We start from the raw sequence: 17,427 nt of genomic DNA, 5'->3' as shown, positions 1-17,427 counted from the left end.
AATTTTTGTTGTATACTGGGCTTGCAATTTAAGGTTTTTTTTTGTTTATTTATTATTTTTTTTAATTTTTTTTTTTGCGGTACGCCGGCCTCTCAGTGTTGTGGCCTCTCCCGTTGCGGAGCACAGGCTCTGTTCGCGCAGGCTCAGCGGCCATGGCTCACGGGCCTAGCCGCTCCGCGGCATGTGGGATCTTCCCGAACCGGGGCACGAACCCGTGTCCCCTGTATCGGCAGGCGGACTCCCAGCTACTGTGCCACCAGGGAAGCCCGCAACTTAAGTTTTTGGTTATACTCTGTTGTCTAGCAATTGCTGATTGCTGGCAATAATCTATTAAGCACATATGCATGGTATGCAGGAAGAGCATGAGGTTATCATTATCATTGCTATTGAATATATTGGTACTTCGTGTACACCTTTGTCTCTGGAGCACCTTAACTCTTCCTTTGAAAATGAACTCATGGTAGTATTTCATTTTGTTCCATGGGACTGGATGGAAAAGTTCTAGCAGTTTTTCAGCATATTCCTGACAGGGGTTTCTGAGCTTTACATAATGGTGATTCCCTCAAATGCACTGATGATGAATAGGCCACAGGCATGTACTGTGCTGGTTTGTTTGAATTGATATATCATCTCTACTCTTTTTAATCCATTTAACTCCAAATTTGCAGTGACTGCCCAGCTTTAATTTAGTGAGTTGAGTCCATTGTAAATATAAACTGAGAGCAGATTTTCAGTGCCAACCCATAGATTAATAGACACTCACAGGCTAAAGTCTCTACCCTTCAGTTAGCTGCTTCTTTTTTTTTTTCTTTTTTTTTTTTTTTTGTGGTACGCTGGCCTCTCACTGTTGTGGCCTCTCCTGTTGTGGAGCACAGGCTCCGGACGCACAGGCTCAGCGGCCATGGCTCACGGGCCCAGCCGCTCCGCAGCATGTGGGTTCTTCCCGGACCGGGACACGAACCCGTGTCCCCTGCATCGGCAGGCGGACTCTCAACCACTGCACCACCAGGGAAGCCCTGCCTTTTTTTTTTTTTTAATTTCTGTGATTCACATAGGCCAAGTAACGGGATGGTGGTGCCTCTACTTAAAAGCCAGATATTGCTCAGGACAGCTAGTTGAGTACAGAAGGCCCTGAGTAGTCAGGGGATTTTGATGAAGGACTGGTGCCCAGAGTCCTCAGAATGACCTGGAACAGCTTGGGGCTAAGCAGGGGGGCTCACACAGGACAGTGCTGCAGTGGTAGGTACCCTCTGTTTTCTGGAAGCAAATGTGTTTGCTCATCCTGGGAATACCTCCCTGAAGCATCTATGTGGGAATTTCCCCACATCTAGCTCTTTTGGTTTGTACCGATGTGTAGGATTCTTGTTTTGGGGTTTCATGTGTTTGTGTAGTTACACTGGTGATTTTGCTATATGACTTATTTTGAGGACTTTGGGTTTCCTCTGTAGTTGAGTGCATGGTGGAATTTTCTGAAAGGATTTAAGCTCTAGTAGCTCTTTTTATTGTTCCACGGGGCTTTCAGATGAATAAAACAGTTAGCAGGATATATATGACATGCTCAAGATATCCGTGTTACCTTATCTGGTGAAGAGTACTGGCCCTGGAGACAGACTGTGGGCATTCAAAGCCTATGTCTATCACTCATTTGCTGTGCCAGCTCAGCGAAGTTACTTATCTCTGCTTCAGCTTCCACATCTGAAGCTGAAGAAAGGATTATACCGAATTCACTCACAGGGACACTGTAAGGATTAAATAAGGTGTGTGCCATGCTAGGAGCAGTGTCTGAAACATAGTAAAGTGCTTCAGACATGTTAGTAATCCTCAAAATTCTCCATTGTTTCAACACAGCAGTGGGAAAGGATTATCTCCTCCCTAGTTGAGTGTTACTAAACTGGCTACACTGTAAAAAAAAAAATTTTTTTTTTCCCTGAATAAAAGAAAGAAATGCTGGTTCTAAAAAATTACAATATAGTTAAGTTTCAGAAGAAAATAAGAACACTTGGAGGTTCCGTTGTTAATCTTTTTCACCTGTTTTTTCTAGTCCTTTTTTCTGTGATTCTATACACATGTATTTTACATAATTAAACTCGTATATTTAGTTTGGATCCTTTTTTCACATAGCTTGTCAAACATTCTCTAGGTAGTTGCAGTGTCTTAAAAACATTGTTAATGGCTAGATAGTATTCCAAAGCATGAATATATATTTTATTTAATCATTCCCTTGTTGATAGGCATTTAGCTTTAGTTATTTACTATTATAACTAATACTAAGGAAATATCCTCGTACATAGATTTTTATATTGCTGGTGATTGCTTTATGATAGCTTTCTAGCTATAATGATTATTGACTAAAATAAGTACAAACATTTTTACGGAACTTGCTGCATCTTGCCTGATGACTGACTTCTTATTAAATTTGTTACGATTCATGATCTCAGTTTATCATACATTAGCAGTGTGTGGAAGTTCCTGTGAAATCCACCCCTCACCAAGTTACCTAGGTGCTTTGAATGAAGGGCCAGAGGACAGGGTCTGTGGAAGGTCCAGGCTGGGCGCCACCTGGAGGCTCTTACACTGCGAAGCTACTGCTGCTCTCCACTTACTTTTGTGCTACTTTGCATGTTGTAAACAAAATTGTGAGTATACTTTAAAAAATTGAATGGGTAATTTGGGATTATTTTGGGTTTTACAGGCTATTTTTCTTCTTAAGCTCCTGTGCCAGAGGCCCTAACAGCTCTGGCATTGTGTGGGAATATTCTCTAACTGGGAAAAGCAAGGAATTCTGAAATCAGGCCTGAAATCTTGCCGATGGTTCCCATGACCTGAAACGTGGAGCTGGTGGGAAGGGCCCGGATCTAGAGTTGGCCTGAGTTTGAATTTTTGTTCTAGCACATCTTGTCCACTTGAATATTTTTCTTGGATCTTAATATATCTCCTTGCAGAAGTTTCATGAAGATTTAGAGAAGGGCATGTTTGTTTAGTGGTCTTTGGTAAATGGTAGCTTTTATAATCATTGACTCATTAAGTGACGTGGCTGCCATGTTTGTGTCATCCAGTGCCCCTGCTGACTTCAGAATTGGTGTTTGTTTTATGATATTTTTTGAATGGGCTGCACAGAAGGTTATTTACTGCTGTTGAGACATTGGGTATTTAATAAGGGGTAGATATTTCTGGGCTCTCAAAAAATCCATGAGTGTTCCTTGGTGGTCAAATGCATACTCATGGGCCATGCCTGCTTTTTAAGAGTCATCTACCTGTGGATGCCACTGAGTGCTCACACTGGGTATCTGGCTTGGCCCTTGAGGATGCCTCAGAGCCATTCAGGATAAACGCAAGGCACTGCCCATTGCTGTGGTGTTGGGCTCCATATCTAACACGTACACAAGCTTTTCCAGGGAGGAGCCTAGGGCGAGAGGGCTGGAGAACTTTTGGGGGAGGAAAAGACTCCCCTGTGTATGAGGAGGGTGAGGAACAGTTTGTTCCCTCCCCTCACACCCCCTTCTCTTGACATCACAAGATTGTGGTGGGGGGTGTTTGTAAGGAAAAAAGAAGAGAGGTTTTCCAAGCCTTCCTTGGGGCCACTTTGGTTTCCATCTCTTTTCCGGATTGAGTGGGAAATTGACCCAAAGATGCCTTTTGCTTTTCAGGTAGCTTTGGTTCTGGGAAGCTAAAGGAACTAGAAATCCATCACTTGACACCAATTTTGTGTTTCGGAAACCACTGTCTTTTTGTAAAAGATTATCTAGGAGTATTAATTATTTGAATTATTTAACAGGAGTATTTCTGAGATATCTCAAATTTTGGGGTGCTACTGTGTGTTCAAAGTCCTGGTTAGTTCAGATTAAACAATAAAATCCACTTCTTTTCTGGGCTTATGTAAAGGATTTCAAGACTAATAATAATAGCATAACAACGATAATATAAAATAATTGTGAGTCTAAGCGCTTTATATGTATTAAAATTTTGCAGTAACACTTTGAAGTGGGAACTATTAATATGCCTATTGTACAAATAAGGAAACCAAGGAGCAAAGAATTTAAGTAACTTGCCCGAGGTCACACAGCTAGTTGGTGGCAGAGTCAGTATTTGAACCCAGGCAAACCTAGGGTCTTAAACTCCTTTTTTTTTTAAAAAAAAAAAAAGTATTTATTTATTTGGTTGCGTTTGGTCTTAGTTGCGGCTGGGGGGCTCCTTAGTTGTGGCATGCAAACTCTTAGTTGAGGCATGCATGTGGGATCTAGTTCCTGGATCAGGGATCGAACCCAGGTGCCCTGCATTGGGAGCGCGAAGTCTTAACCACTGTGCCACGAGGGAAGTCCCCATAGGCTCTTAAACTCTTAACTGCTGTTTTGTATAGTTGTATATATATGTATGTCAGATAAAGTCTGGCCAGAAGGATGTTTTAATTGTTTGTACCCACACACACACCTTTGAAACTCAAATTTCTCAGGAGTATTTAAGAGTAAATAGTGGGGTTTGCAAATTGGCTGAGAGGTAGGCCAATTGGGAAACAGGTGAATGGGAATTGGGGTAGAGCTTTGCATCTTAGAGGAGAGGGGGGCGGTTAGGAGTCTGGACTGGGTGGTCCTGATGGGAATGGAGTAAAGGGGTTGACACTGGCATGGGAGGTGCTGGGAGTCTCAGGGGCCACATCTGAAGCCAGGAAGAAGAAAATTAAGAGGGGTTGATACTAGATACAGAATTCTGGGAGTAAGGGAGTTAATGCTCAAGATGAAGAGACCTAGTTACAGCGCTTAAATACAAGACTATAGTAAATTGTTTTTGAAATATCTACCTGTCTGTCTACCTGTCTCTATGAAGAAGTGGATTAAAACATGCAAATAATGCTTTTGTATACTTGAGGGAAAATTGTCCTCTGGTAACATGCTGGTTCATTCACTAAAAACTGGCTGTTTCAGACCCATTCATGCTACTTACATTGCCCACAGGGATATGCTTTTTACCTGAGAAGTAACCCTCACTGCCTAAGTGTTTTGTTACTGTAACCTCATTCATTCTAAGTTGGAAACATGCCAGTCTTTTCTGTGATCGTTGCTATGTTTGTGTGTGGAATCCGAACAAAAATCAAGGAAAAGCTTCAACACTGTCAGTACATACGTGCTTAACCTGACTGGCACAAACGCAGTGTGCAGTGTAGAGGACCACACGTAGCTTATTTTCAGTGGATTGTTTTTGCCTCAAATGGAGTGATGTTTGCTTCCGAGAGTGTGTGTGCGTCTGTGTGTGCTTCTGTGTGTCTCTGTGTGTGCATTCATTTTCTGCATTCAGCCTGCGTCACTACCATGGTAATCAGTGTTTCTCAATGGCCTCTGTAGGTGAGGAGGTTTCTTTGATGGTTAAAGACGTACACTTCCCAGACATTAAATGTGCATAATGCCTTGAGGGCTTTCAGCGCTGCACTAAGCATGCATGTCTCATACCCAAAGTAGCCACAGTGCCTGCATTCCCACAATAGCGGCAGCCCTGAGCAGATGCTTCTAGTGTTCTTATCTGGCTGTGCTTTTCACTTTGGGACAAAGTTCTGTAATCATATCTCATGGATTTATTTTTTCCACACTGTAAAGCCTGAATTGTGAAGACCTCATCATGCCATAAAGGGCAACATGAGTCAAGTTCTTGGGGCTGCTAAGGATTTCTTTGCCTTTTTTTTTTTCATTTTCCCTTTTGGAGATGTGTATCAGGAAAAGGCTTTGCCTTTAGAGAGAAATTTTACTGCTCTTGCCAATAATGTTTAACAATATTAAATTTAATGGCAGACCTTGAAGTGTATAAAAACTTAAGTCCAGAAAAAGGTAAGAGTCATACTACCAATTTTAAGGTAAGTGTAATAGTCCTAGTAAAAGATGCTATACATGTCATTTTATTTCATGTTGAGTTAAGTTAAAGATTTATTTGAACCCTTGACAACATATTTGAGGTATTGTATTTCAATATGAGATGAAAAGGTAACAAAGTATTTTTGATTAGTCTTTCTCCTTGCCAATGTGTGCTTTTATAATGGTAGAATTTGCATGCTGACAAATTGGAAGTGTATCATTATAGTAAAGTGGTCAGTGACAAAACCATTTGTATTCTTAGGATATAAGTCAAGGATACAGACGTGCTTAAAAATCTCATTTGTCTGATACTTATAAACAGTGGGTTTTAATTTAAACATTGTCTAGTCTTACTCAGTTTGTATAATGATGGATAAAACTCTATTTTAACTTCCTACTTTGTCCAGTAATCTGGACAAAATCATTCCCAATTTGTATCAATTAAAGAAAGTCATGAAGAGTGAAAATAAGTAGCTTTTGAAAATGAAATGGCATAAGTATTCAGCATGGATAAAATGGAGGCAGAATCCACGTATCATGTTCTCAGAGCCTATCTGTCAGCTCCCCTGCATGAAAGCAACATTTTAAAGTATGGGTTAGGAGATCGGAGATTTGAAATATATGGAGATTGTTTTTGAATTATAAGAAATGTTCCTGCCTGGTCAGACAGAATCAATGACATGTCAAGAAATGTCTTCTGAACTTATCTTCAAACTGAAATTTGTCAGTTATTTAGATGATTCATGTGCGTCTACTCAAATGTAACTTTATCATGTGAATGCACCCTCTGAGAGCCTGTCTCGAGGTTGTTGCTAGTTGATGATAGCAACTTCAATGTGCCATGTTTGCAGTACCAGCAGGGATGCTTGCTTTTTATTCAAAATATAAATTAAACCATGGTTGAGGTTTTTTTCTAAGGCTTAGGAAGGAGCTTTTATACAGAAATGGGTTGGGTTTGGTTTACTCGGTATGCAGTTTGTCAGAAGGGTTTTCCATTAGTTTTATCTTTTAATATGTTTGGAAACTCTTTTGTATGCTGAATGTGGGAGTCAATTGAATGGCATAGCATAGCATCAGAATTGTCTTGCTTTACACATCATGGAAGTAATGATGAAAATGACTTCTATTACTTTTACCACATAAAGTAATCTTTAGGATTAAAGTTAAAATTAAGCTTTGATTCTTAAACCTAATGGAAATTTGAATGAATTTTTCTAGTCAGATAAGCTCTTAAAGTTGACAAATGTAAGGTGTCTTGTTTGAAGGTAGATGTAGTCACAAAGAGATGGTCTTACTAGAGATTCTTTAAATGGGCATATACTTCATATTTTACTTAATAGATTTTCATTTATTCATTTTAATGATTTATTTTGCTGAGTGAAAAATTTTCTTTATGGACTGTCCATCTTGGTATTAAAATCATCTTAGTGGGTAGCAAGACTTTTTAAGAATAAATCTTTCTTCTGAATTCCAAATCACTATTAAGTGGAACCTTTTAAATTATACAGATCAACTCCATTTCCAAGTGTGTGAAATTAATAGATTCTGAATTCTCTTGAAATCTGAGTTGCATTATTTAACAGTAATGTCAGTGGAAGTGATTTCAATATATGCGGGTACGAAGTTGAAAAATGTTCATTCAGAGGCAGGAAGACCAGAAAGAAGAAAACTGAGTTTTGATGGTATATCCTTAGTCTTAAAACATCTATTAAGTGTAAAACTCGTGTTTGTTCCTACATTTTGTATTTGTGCATATCTTTAGGGAATTATTCTTATTGTCATCATTTGCCTTATAATTTAATGCAATGTACTGTAAACCTTCAGATTAGAAGGCATCTTTATTGATTCTTAAAACAACACTGAATATGTAAGGGACTTGATTTGCAGCATAAAAACAGAAGTCAGAGCAAGCTTCGGGCATGTAAGGCAAGTGTTTTATAATCTCATCATGTCTAGGAACCCCAGTTTCCTTTTTAGTAACAAGAGAGAACACTGCTTTCTTGCTTTACTTCACAAGGTTGTGATAAGAATTACTGGTATAACGTCTCTGAAAGCATTTGGAAGATGGAAAAGGACGACAGAAATGGAAAATGATACAGTCATGAAAATAAGGAAAATGCATATTCTGTCTACTTTAGTTGAAAAGAATTTGCATTTGTTCTGGAGTGCAAATCAAAAGCACTTTGACCTAGAACCTTGGTACCATCTGCTACTAATTTTCCCCTTGGCTTAGTATAACCTACATGCCAGCAGTGTGCGTGCTGTGTATGAATGCCTTATGGCTGATGTCAATGTAGGAGTGAGTCCTAGATTCCTGGAGCAGGAAGAAACCATATTAATCCTTCTCTTTTTCAAGGAGAAAAAAACATAGGCTGTGCAATTTTCTCTTAAGACATGGAGCAGATCTGTGACTGGAATCAGGCCCTCCAGTTCCCAGATCATGATGGTTGGACCCACTCTCTTCAAATACAGATTTTTGCTTTTAGCAGATGCTAAACCTTTAGATATTTGTGATCTCTCTCATCTTGTGTCATTTGAATTCTTTGTTCAAGGCCATTTTTAAGGAGAGGAAAACAGAGTTTCCTGTGGAATTCTTAACTGCTGAAAACGAATAACCAAATATATCAAATATATACTTTATTTACAAGGTGCCAATTGGGGGTATGAAAGTGAATCAAAGTATTAACCTCTTTTCCATTAACTCATGACCTAGTGCAAAGACATGCTCATATCATTGTAACTATGGTAGCACTGTAGCAGAGGAGCATTCCAGTGGTACCTTGAGCATGGAGAAGTCAACAAAGGATTTCTGGAGGTGACATTTGAACTGAGCCTTGAAGGATAAGAAGGATTATATCAGGTGGATAGGCAAAGATTGAAGATGAAGTAGGCAAGGGCCAATAAAAGGCCTCATAATCCAGGTTAAGAAATGTAGGCATTATCTAAGAAAAAAAAGCAGATGGTTTTAAACTGGGGAGAGAGTGACCTGATTTGAATTTCAGATCTCTCTGACAACAGTTTAGGGAATGATGGGAGGGATGAGGCTTGAGCAAGGGAGACCAGAAGTCTGTTGAAGTAAACAGGTGAGAATACAGTGGCCTCAACTTGGGTTTCTTAGCTTAGATGTTCTTTCAGGAGAAAACACTAGGCTCTCAAGTCCACACCGGTGTCCTTTGCCCTGGTCACAGCTGCCCTAGAACCCACACTGCTTCTTCCTCTGCATACGCTTTGTATCCAGTCACTGTCTTGTAGTTGAACTAAATTAACTACAAGTAGGTATTTGCCTTATACGAAATTTAACATTTCTGTTCTTACTAAGTTTGCAACCTCTTGCCCATTAGACAGAATTGTGCCTAATGATGAGTATCTCTGCTCTTCTTTTACAGAGAACAGAAACCTATTTCCTCAAGAAGCTCAGAGAACCCCAACTCCACCTTTTGTAGGTTGTAGGACATTGGTTTCAGTGTTGTCATGTTGCTTGCATAATCACTCCAACTAAAACGTTAGAGTTGGGAGGTCGGTGGCCATTTCTTGGTACTTAATTTTGTTTTTGTTGAAAATGGCTATTTCCTTATTTAATGAAGATAGATGCTCATGATGCTGTGTACTTTATTCTGATCCACAGATCTGTCAGTCAATTTTTTTCTTTTTACTTTTTATATTTTTTATTAGCAGTTATGCACATCTTGTCATACTTGCCTCTCTCCTTCAGGATAAACTCCAAGAAATGGAACTGCAGCATCAACTGGGGCAAACATTTTTTTTTAACTTTTTATTTTATATTGGAGTATAGCCAATTAACAATGTTGTGATAGTTTCAGGTGCACAGCAAAGCAACTCAGCCATACATATACATGTATCCATTCTCCTCCAAACTCCCCTCCCATCCCGGCTGCCACATAACATTGAGCAGAGGTCCCTGTGCTATACAGTAGGTCCTTGTTGGTTATCCATTTAAAATATAACAGTGTGTACATGTTGATCCCAAACTCCCTGACTATCCCTTCCCCGCATCCTTCCCCCCTGGTAACCACAAGTTCATTCTCTGAGTCTGTTTCTTGAACTATCTGTTAGGGCAAGTTCTCCAACATTGTCCTTATTCAAAAAATTTTGGCTCTTTTCATGTATTTTCTATTCCAGATGAATTTTAGAAATAGCCTCTCTAGTCCCAAGAGTAATTTTGTTGGGACTTTTTTATTGGAATTGCATTACATTTATAAATTAACTGCAGAGAACCATCAACATTAAGATATTGAGTCCTCCTTTTCAGGAACACAGTAGAAGGCACCATATTTAGGTCTTCTTTTATGTCAGTGAAGATTTAGAGTTTTCTTCTCATGCAGGTTGTCTACATTTCTTTTTAGGTTTATTCTTGTGGTTTTAGTTGGTATTGTGAATAGATTTTTTTCAGTTACATTTTCTTATTTTTGAAAATAGTTAAAATTTAAACATAGTAGTATAGAAGAATTGGCACAAAAAGTATAGTTCCCTCTCTTAACCCTCTTCACCTCTTTCCTAAATAAACTACTTTTACTATCCTTTTTTGTAGAGTTTTAGTGTTACTTTCATCTCTCTAAATGATGTACTATACTATTTACTGATTTTCCATTTTTGATATTGTCTATTGATTTTATTCTATGGTAGATGAGGAATTAACTCACTTATAACCCCTGTCTCTTAGTTACCCCATTGCTTACCTTTCTAACTTTAACAATTCTTTTATATTTTCGTGTTCCTTGCCCTGCCAAATAGAAATACTCTATTCAGGGGGCTTCCCTGGTGGCACAGTGGTTAAGAATCTACCTGCCAATGCAGGGGACACGGGTTCGAGCCCTGGTCTGGGAGGATCCCACGTGCCGCAGAGCAACTAAGCCCGTGTGCCACAACTACTGAGCCCATGTGCAACAGCTACTGAAGCCCATGCGCCACAGCTACTGAAGCCCATGCACCTAGGGCCTGTGCTCCACAACAAGAGAAGCCACTGCAATGAGAAGCCCGTGCACTGCAATGAAGAGTAGCCCCCGCTTGCTGCAACTAGAGAAAGCCCGCATGCAGCAACAAAGATCCAGAGCAGCCAGAAATAAATAAATAAGTAATTTTTTTTTAAAAAAAGAAAGAAATACTCTATTCAGTGATCATAGCACTCCCTTTTACCAATCCTTTCTCTCGGTTATCCCTCCTAACTTTTCTCACGTATAATAATTTTTCCATTCTTTTTCTGTATTTATAAATACTCATTCCATGTTTCAATAATAGGTTGATTTTAAAAGTTTATTATTTTTGTTGGCTGCATTGGGTGTTCGTTGGTGCACGTGGGCTTTCTCTAGTTGTGGCGAGCGGGGGCTACTCTTTGTTGTGGTGCGTGGGCTTCTCGTTGTGGTAGATTCTCTTGTTGCGGAGCACAGGCTCTTGGCGTGCGGGCTCAGTAGTTGTGGATCGCGGGCTCTAGAGTGCAGGCTCAGTAGTTGTGGCGCATGGGCTGAGTTGCTCTGCGGCATGTGGGATCGTCCCAGACCAGGGATCAAACCCATGTCCCCTGGATCGGCAGGTGGATTCTTAACCACTGTGCCACCAGGGAAGTCCTAGAAAGTTTATTATCAGTAAGCAAAGTTTATATACTCTGATTACATACGTTTACACAATTTTGACTATATGAATGCTCAGCAGAGCAAGGTAATTGCCTAAGTTAACTTTATTTAAGGGTACTACTTCAGAAGTTGGTATATGAGGAAAAGGACAGATTGTGGAGATTTCTTTATCACATGATGGTATCAAATTCATTAAAGAAAATTGAGAACCTGATAGTTTGACAACTAGCAGTCTTGATCATAGCTCAATGAGGCAAGTATAGGTATCTCCATTATTGGGGTGAGGAATTTGAGGTGCGGAGAGAGAAAAATACTGTAACTTGCCCTAGGTCATAGTGTAATGGGTACAGCTGACATTTGAATCCTGTTGGCTGACTTTGGAGCTCGACTTGCAGTCGTGTTCCCTCTCTTAGTGATGATATTATTGTCCTGTAGGTGGTAAGATATGTAGGCAGGAAGCAATCGATTGCCTTCTCTGTACTGGGTTCTCTACTGTATCTCTACAGACATCTTGGTTTAACTTCTGCTATCTGCAGATGTCTTTCCCCAGCCATCAGCCTGGCCTGACATTACCTTGAGTAAAGGAACCTGCAAATGAGTACTTCCTGAGTAAGAAACAGAAAGAATAATGTGTGGTAGATTACATGGGGGTTGGTATAGGGAAGCAGTGGGATAATAATGGTTAGTGTGGGACCAGATCACACAAGGTTTTTGATACGCCCATGAGGAGTTTGGGCTGGATCTAACAAAGGAGGGGAGAGGATGGTAAGTTTTGGAGTGAATGGATGATATAAAAGTGGTATTTTACAGAAAAAAATGGTATTTTAGGAAAAAATAGGATATTTAAGGAGAAAAGAAGTGCTGTGAAGGATTGATTCAACAGCCAAAGATAAAGAGTCCTTCAGTCTACTTGAGAAATTGGTTCAGGTATTTCAAGGCCATGAACACTTGTCACTGAGGTTTTGACGAATGATCTGTTACTGTCTCTAATTACTTGTCAGCAAAACAGAAGCTACCATGAGTGAGCTAGAGTTACTTCAGCTGTCTCTTTGAAGAAAGGTGAATGATTGTTTCTACTGATCTGTTTAAAGAATAAGCCACAGTGGTAGATGTGTGTAACATAAGGTTTCCTTCTAATCCAGTGACCTGTTGCTTCTCACTTTTCTTTAAAATTGATGTCAGTATTGTCTGTCTTTCCCCCAAGGGAGGGTATGAAAAAATAAAATTTGAGAAAATATACAAGCAGGGGTCTGAGGCACCCGCCCCCAAAATGTACAAAATCAGGAGAAGAGATAAGAAGGAATGATGTAAAAGCTGTGAAGAACAATTTTGTTACTTTCCCTTGCATAGTTTCTCTTTGCACATTTTCCCCTCATGTCTAAGTTCTTCATTTGCCCTTTTCTTTTTTTCTTTTTTTTGCGGTACGCGGGCCCTTCACTGCTGTGGCCTCTCCCGTTGCGGAGCACAAGCTCCGGACGCGCAGGCTCAGCGGCCATGGCTCACGGGCCCAGCCGCTCTGCGGCATGTGGGATCCTCCCGGACCGGGGCACGAACCCGCGTCCCCTGCATCGGCAGGCAGACTCCCAACCACCGCGCCACCAGGGAAACCCTGCCCTTCTCTTTATTGTTTATTTTGAATGTCCAAAGTTATGTCCAAAGACTGTTTAAAAAAACAAGCAATATTGATTTTATATTAAGTGCTAAGTGAAATTTCCCCTTGCTTTTCTCACTCCTCAGATATAATTGTGCTTGGTATTTTGGCCTGTGGGTTTGCATCCTTCCAGGAGTGTGTGTTATGTGTGTGCACACATATACAGAAAGGTGTTACATCAGTAGGGAAGGTTTCCTGGGGAATTAAATTTTTATGTAATCAGCAAGGAGGATGAAAAATATAAATTGTGTGGACCGTTCATAACTTACCTTCCCATCTTTACTTGTTGAGCCCCAGTATGAACATGAGGTAGGACCTCAGCTATTATTTAGCTAGAATTACTTAGTTACTAAGCTAGATTTAGTAAATAAATTCCTCTCATACAATGAGCATTCTCCTGATACTGGGGTTTTAAGGTTAATTTATATTATTTCATCCTTATTCTCTCATTTTTGTACTTTTTATTTACTCATTTCTTTTCTCGGGTTCTCACTGATATTTCGAAAAATGAAGCTCAGAAAATCAAGTAGAGGACTTCCCTGGTGGCGCAGTGGTTGAGAGTCCGCCTGCTGATGCAGGAGACACAGGTTTGTGCCCCGGTCCGGGAAGATCCCACATGCTGCGGAGCGGCTGGGCCCGTGAGCCATGGCCGCTGAGCCTGCGTGTCCCGAGCTTGTGCTCCGCAACGGGAGAGGCCACAACAGGGAGAGGCCCGCGTACCGCAAAAAAAAAAAAACTGAAAATCTAGTAGGAAAATGAAAGAAAGCAGGCATGGGGAGCGTAATAAATAGGAATATACAAATTTTGGTGGTGCAGTGGGGAGAAGGGGGGAATCGTGTTTCATATTATTTACAACTTTATTTTCATCTTATTTAAAAAGTTTGGTTGACCAATCTTATTTAATCATGGTGTGTAGTCATTCTGAACTTTAGTTCATATTCTTTCACTATTTACTTTTTTTTCTGTCTCAAATTTATGTCTATTTTCCCCTGAAGATGTGGCAGATGGAAGAAAGATAGGCAGAAAGGAACAAAGGAAGAATAAAATGAATGAAGAATGAAGCTACCCCATTCTTCTTAGGCTTGCATTTCTTTCTTTTTCTACTCTGAGCACTCTCTCTTGTTGCTTGTGACCTCTCTTCCACAAAGTCTTCTTTTTTGTTTTTAAATGTCCCTGCCCTAGTTTTCTAATTTCCTTTTGTTCTTTTTTTTCATAGAAATAAAATTTCGAATGTATTTGATTTATAAAGCCACATGCAAGTCCATGAAGATCAGAAGCAGTGGTTGGTATTATTCTGGTTCAGACACAGTTAGCTGTAAGATCTTGGAGCAGTTACCTACCCGTTGTGTTGAGTTAGGGGATCTTTCTAAGATGCTTTCTGTGATTTTTCTCATTCTGAGCTCAGAAGTGTTGTTAAGAACAAAAACAAAGCAACAAAAACATTGGCAGGCTTGGCAGAAGCCATAAGGATCTTGGAGAGCAACAAACTGATGAAAGTTCTAAAGTTATCGACCATTAGTACAAATAGTGTCAGCAGGCCATGGCTAACGTTCTCTTGGGATTTACTGGGTGGATGTGGCCCTTATTTGAAGAGCGAGTTCAATTTTGGTCACTGCATTTAAAAAGGGTGGAAATTGGTGTATGGTAATGGATAGTAACAGAATGCAAAATGGGTTCCTTTAGGAACAGGTCAAGATTAAGGGGCTGAACATACTGTTTCTTGGTTGAACAATTCAGTTTTGTAATTCTGCGGTTACTAGCTATTTATTTACCTTTTTATACTTCTTAACTTCTTCATTTGACTAATGTGTGTTTTCTTCTATCTGTAATCTTATTAAATTTAAGTTTAATTTTTATTTTATATTGGAGTATAGTTGATTTAAAATGTGTTAGTTTCAGGTGTACAGCAAAGTGATTCAGTTATACGTATTCGTATATCCATTCTTTTTCAGATTCTTTTCCCATATAGGTCATCACAGAATATTGAGTAGAGTTCCCTGTGCTATACAGTAGGTCCTTGTTGATTATTTTATATATAGTAGTGTGCATATGTTAATGTGGGTTTTTTTTATGCCATTGTTTTGTGCTACTCCTTTATTCTTCTGGACACAATTCCACGTTTATACTCCTTTCTTCAATTTCTTTATTTTCTCATTTATTCAATGCATAATTTATTTTCCTTGTTCTTTTATTCGTATTGCTGGGACCTTCCCCCATTCTCACATTTTTAACTTTACCATTTCTTTGTTTCTTTGTACGCTTTAATGAGACACAAGGGAAACTGGTGGCAGGGAGAGCACAGGATTTCTCCAGTGCAGTGGTACACTGGGGGAGAATGTGGGATCTGGAATAAAATAGCAGCAAAATGGGCTTCCCTGGTGGCGCAGTGGTTGAGAGTCCGCCTGCCGATGCAGGGGACACGGGTTCGTGCCCCGGTCTGGGAAGATCCCACATGCCGCGGAGCGGCTAGGCCCGTGAGCCATGACCGCTGAGCCTGTGCGTCCGGAGCCTGTGCTCCGCAACAGAGAGGCCACAGCAGTGAGAGGCCCGCGTACCACACACACACACACACACACAAAAAGTAGCAAAAAACAACCAGAAGTTCTAACAGCAGCTTAGCCTTTTAGGTAATCACCTGGGTCAATTTCTCTGGCACTTTTTTCCTCATTTAACAAATACGGATTCCATGCATTTCAAAGAGTTGTGAGGATTAAATGAGAAGATGTGTGCAACTAGTCTTGCCCAGTGCTTGGTACCTAGGGCTTCAGTGAATGTCGCATCCCTCCCCTAATAATACACGCCTGCTCATTTCAGTACCTGTGTTCTACACACCCCTCATCTGTGTCCCCTCCTTCCTTTCTCTCAGTGTTGACAACCTTTATCAGTTTCTATTTGTATTTTTCTACTCATTCTTGGGTACTTACCCTTTTAGGTACCTACTATATAACCAAAACCAAAAATAAGTCAAGCATTGATAAAAGTATGAAAGAAAAAACCTAAGGAAGCAATAAGTTAAATAAAGTTGATTGTAATTAGCAAAACAGCTTTTTAATTTAGAAACAGATTACCCACTCAATTCTGATAGTCATAGCTCAGCTACAGTATGCGGTATCACTTGGGAAGTATCCCCTGAGAAAAATTAATATTTGATTGTTTGTGCTGATTTCTTCATGTTAAGTCTTTCAAATCCAGAAGTTGCTCTGCTTCTAGTCACTAAGACCAATTGTATAAATTAAGCATACTGTCACCTTAAAGATAACGTCTAAATGTTATGCATTTAGGATCTTCCACAGATGAAACAGGATGATTTTTAAAAAATACAAGGAAGAGAACTAAAAAATTGTTTAACTGTGTTTTCAAAAATTAAATGAGAGGTTTGTTTTTGCCTAACCTGACTGGCAAAGGATAAAAAAAAAGATATCCAGTGTCAGTAGAGGTGTGGGAAAATGGACATTTTTATACATAGCTAGTGGGAATCTGAATTAGTATTTCTGGAGGGCAGTTTGACCCTTGGTAAAGAGTCTTTGTTTTTTTTTAACTTTGTAAAAGTACTTGCACATTTTCATAGATATATCTATCAATAGGAATGTATTACAGTAATTTTTTTTTTAATAGCAAGAAAAGGGGAACAACCTAAATGTGCACTAGGAAATAACTGATTTTTGAAAAATAACACATCTGTATCGTGGGGCAGTGCAGCTACTCACAATGATGTGAAGATCTTTTGATGTGAGGAGATTTCCCATGGTTATGTATGTTTTATTTTCTTCTCAGTTCTTCATACATTTATAATTAGCACATATTTATAATCAGAAAAAGACCCTAAAAATCAAGTTATGAAAAGAACAATCTTCTGCTAGCTCACAGCTCTGCTCTGATTATACCAGGACTATCCTGAGACACTTGAGTTGGTCTCACCGCCTCGAGCCTATTCTTCCTCTGGTTGGGTGTACTAACGGCACTTCTCTTATTTTGGGCTGTCTCTTTTTCTCTCCAAGTCCTTCTTTAGGGTTGTAGACAAGTCCCTTCCCAGTGCTTATCTTTTTTTTTTTTTTTTGTGGTACGCAGGCCTCTCACTGTTGTGGCCTCTCCCGTTGCGGAGCACAGGCTCCGGAAGCGCAGGCTCAGCGGCCATGGCTCACAGGCTTAGCCGCTCGGCGGCATGTGGGATCTTCCCGGACCGGGGCATGAACCCGTGTCCCCTGCATCGGCAGGCGGACTCTCAACCACTGCGCCACCAGGGAAGCCCCTCCAGTGCTTATCTTTGCTGGCTCTCCTTCCACTGCTTTGCTAATTTGCTATCTAACCATTTAGAACAATTTGTACTTTCTTAAACGCACCCCTTGCTTAT

At 39.9% G+C, this 17,427-nt stretch overlaps 1 protein-coding gene across 2 annotated transcripts in view; it reads left to right on the top strand.

Annotated features, from left to right (window-relative positions):
* PLCH1 (phospholipase C eta 1) overlaps nt 1-17,427 on the top strand; it is a gene marked incomplete at its 5' end in the record, with an annotated part of 239,409 nt that overhangs the window by 47,801 nt on the left and 174,181 nt on the right. The window contains one exon of one of the 2 annotated variants that reach the window (XM_079922363.1): nt 5,771-5,813. The exons of the other annotated variant lie outside the window; for it this stretch is intronic. Coding sequence (XP_079778489.1) covers nt 5,771-5,813 — 43 coding nt within the window. Of the gene's footprint in view, nt 1-5,770; nt 5,814-17,427 lie in introns of those variants that run through there. 2 annotated transcript variants of the gene reach the window in all.

The sequence above is a fragment of the Stenella coeruleoalba genome, assembly GCF_951394435.1.
Source record: "Stenella coeruleoalba genome assembly, chromosome: 5".
Taxonomy (NCBI): domain Eukaryota; kingdom Metazoa; phylum Chordata; class Mammalia; order Artiodactyla; family Delphinidae; genus Stenella; species Stenella coeruleoalba.
This window is presented reverse-complemented; position numbering and strand designations above follow the sequence as displayed.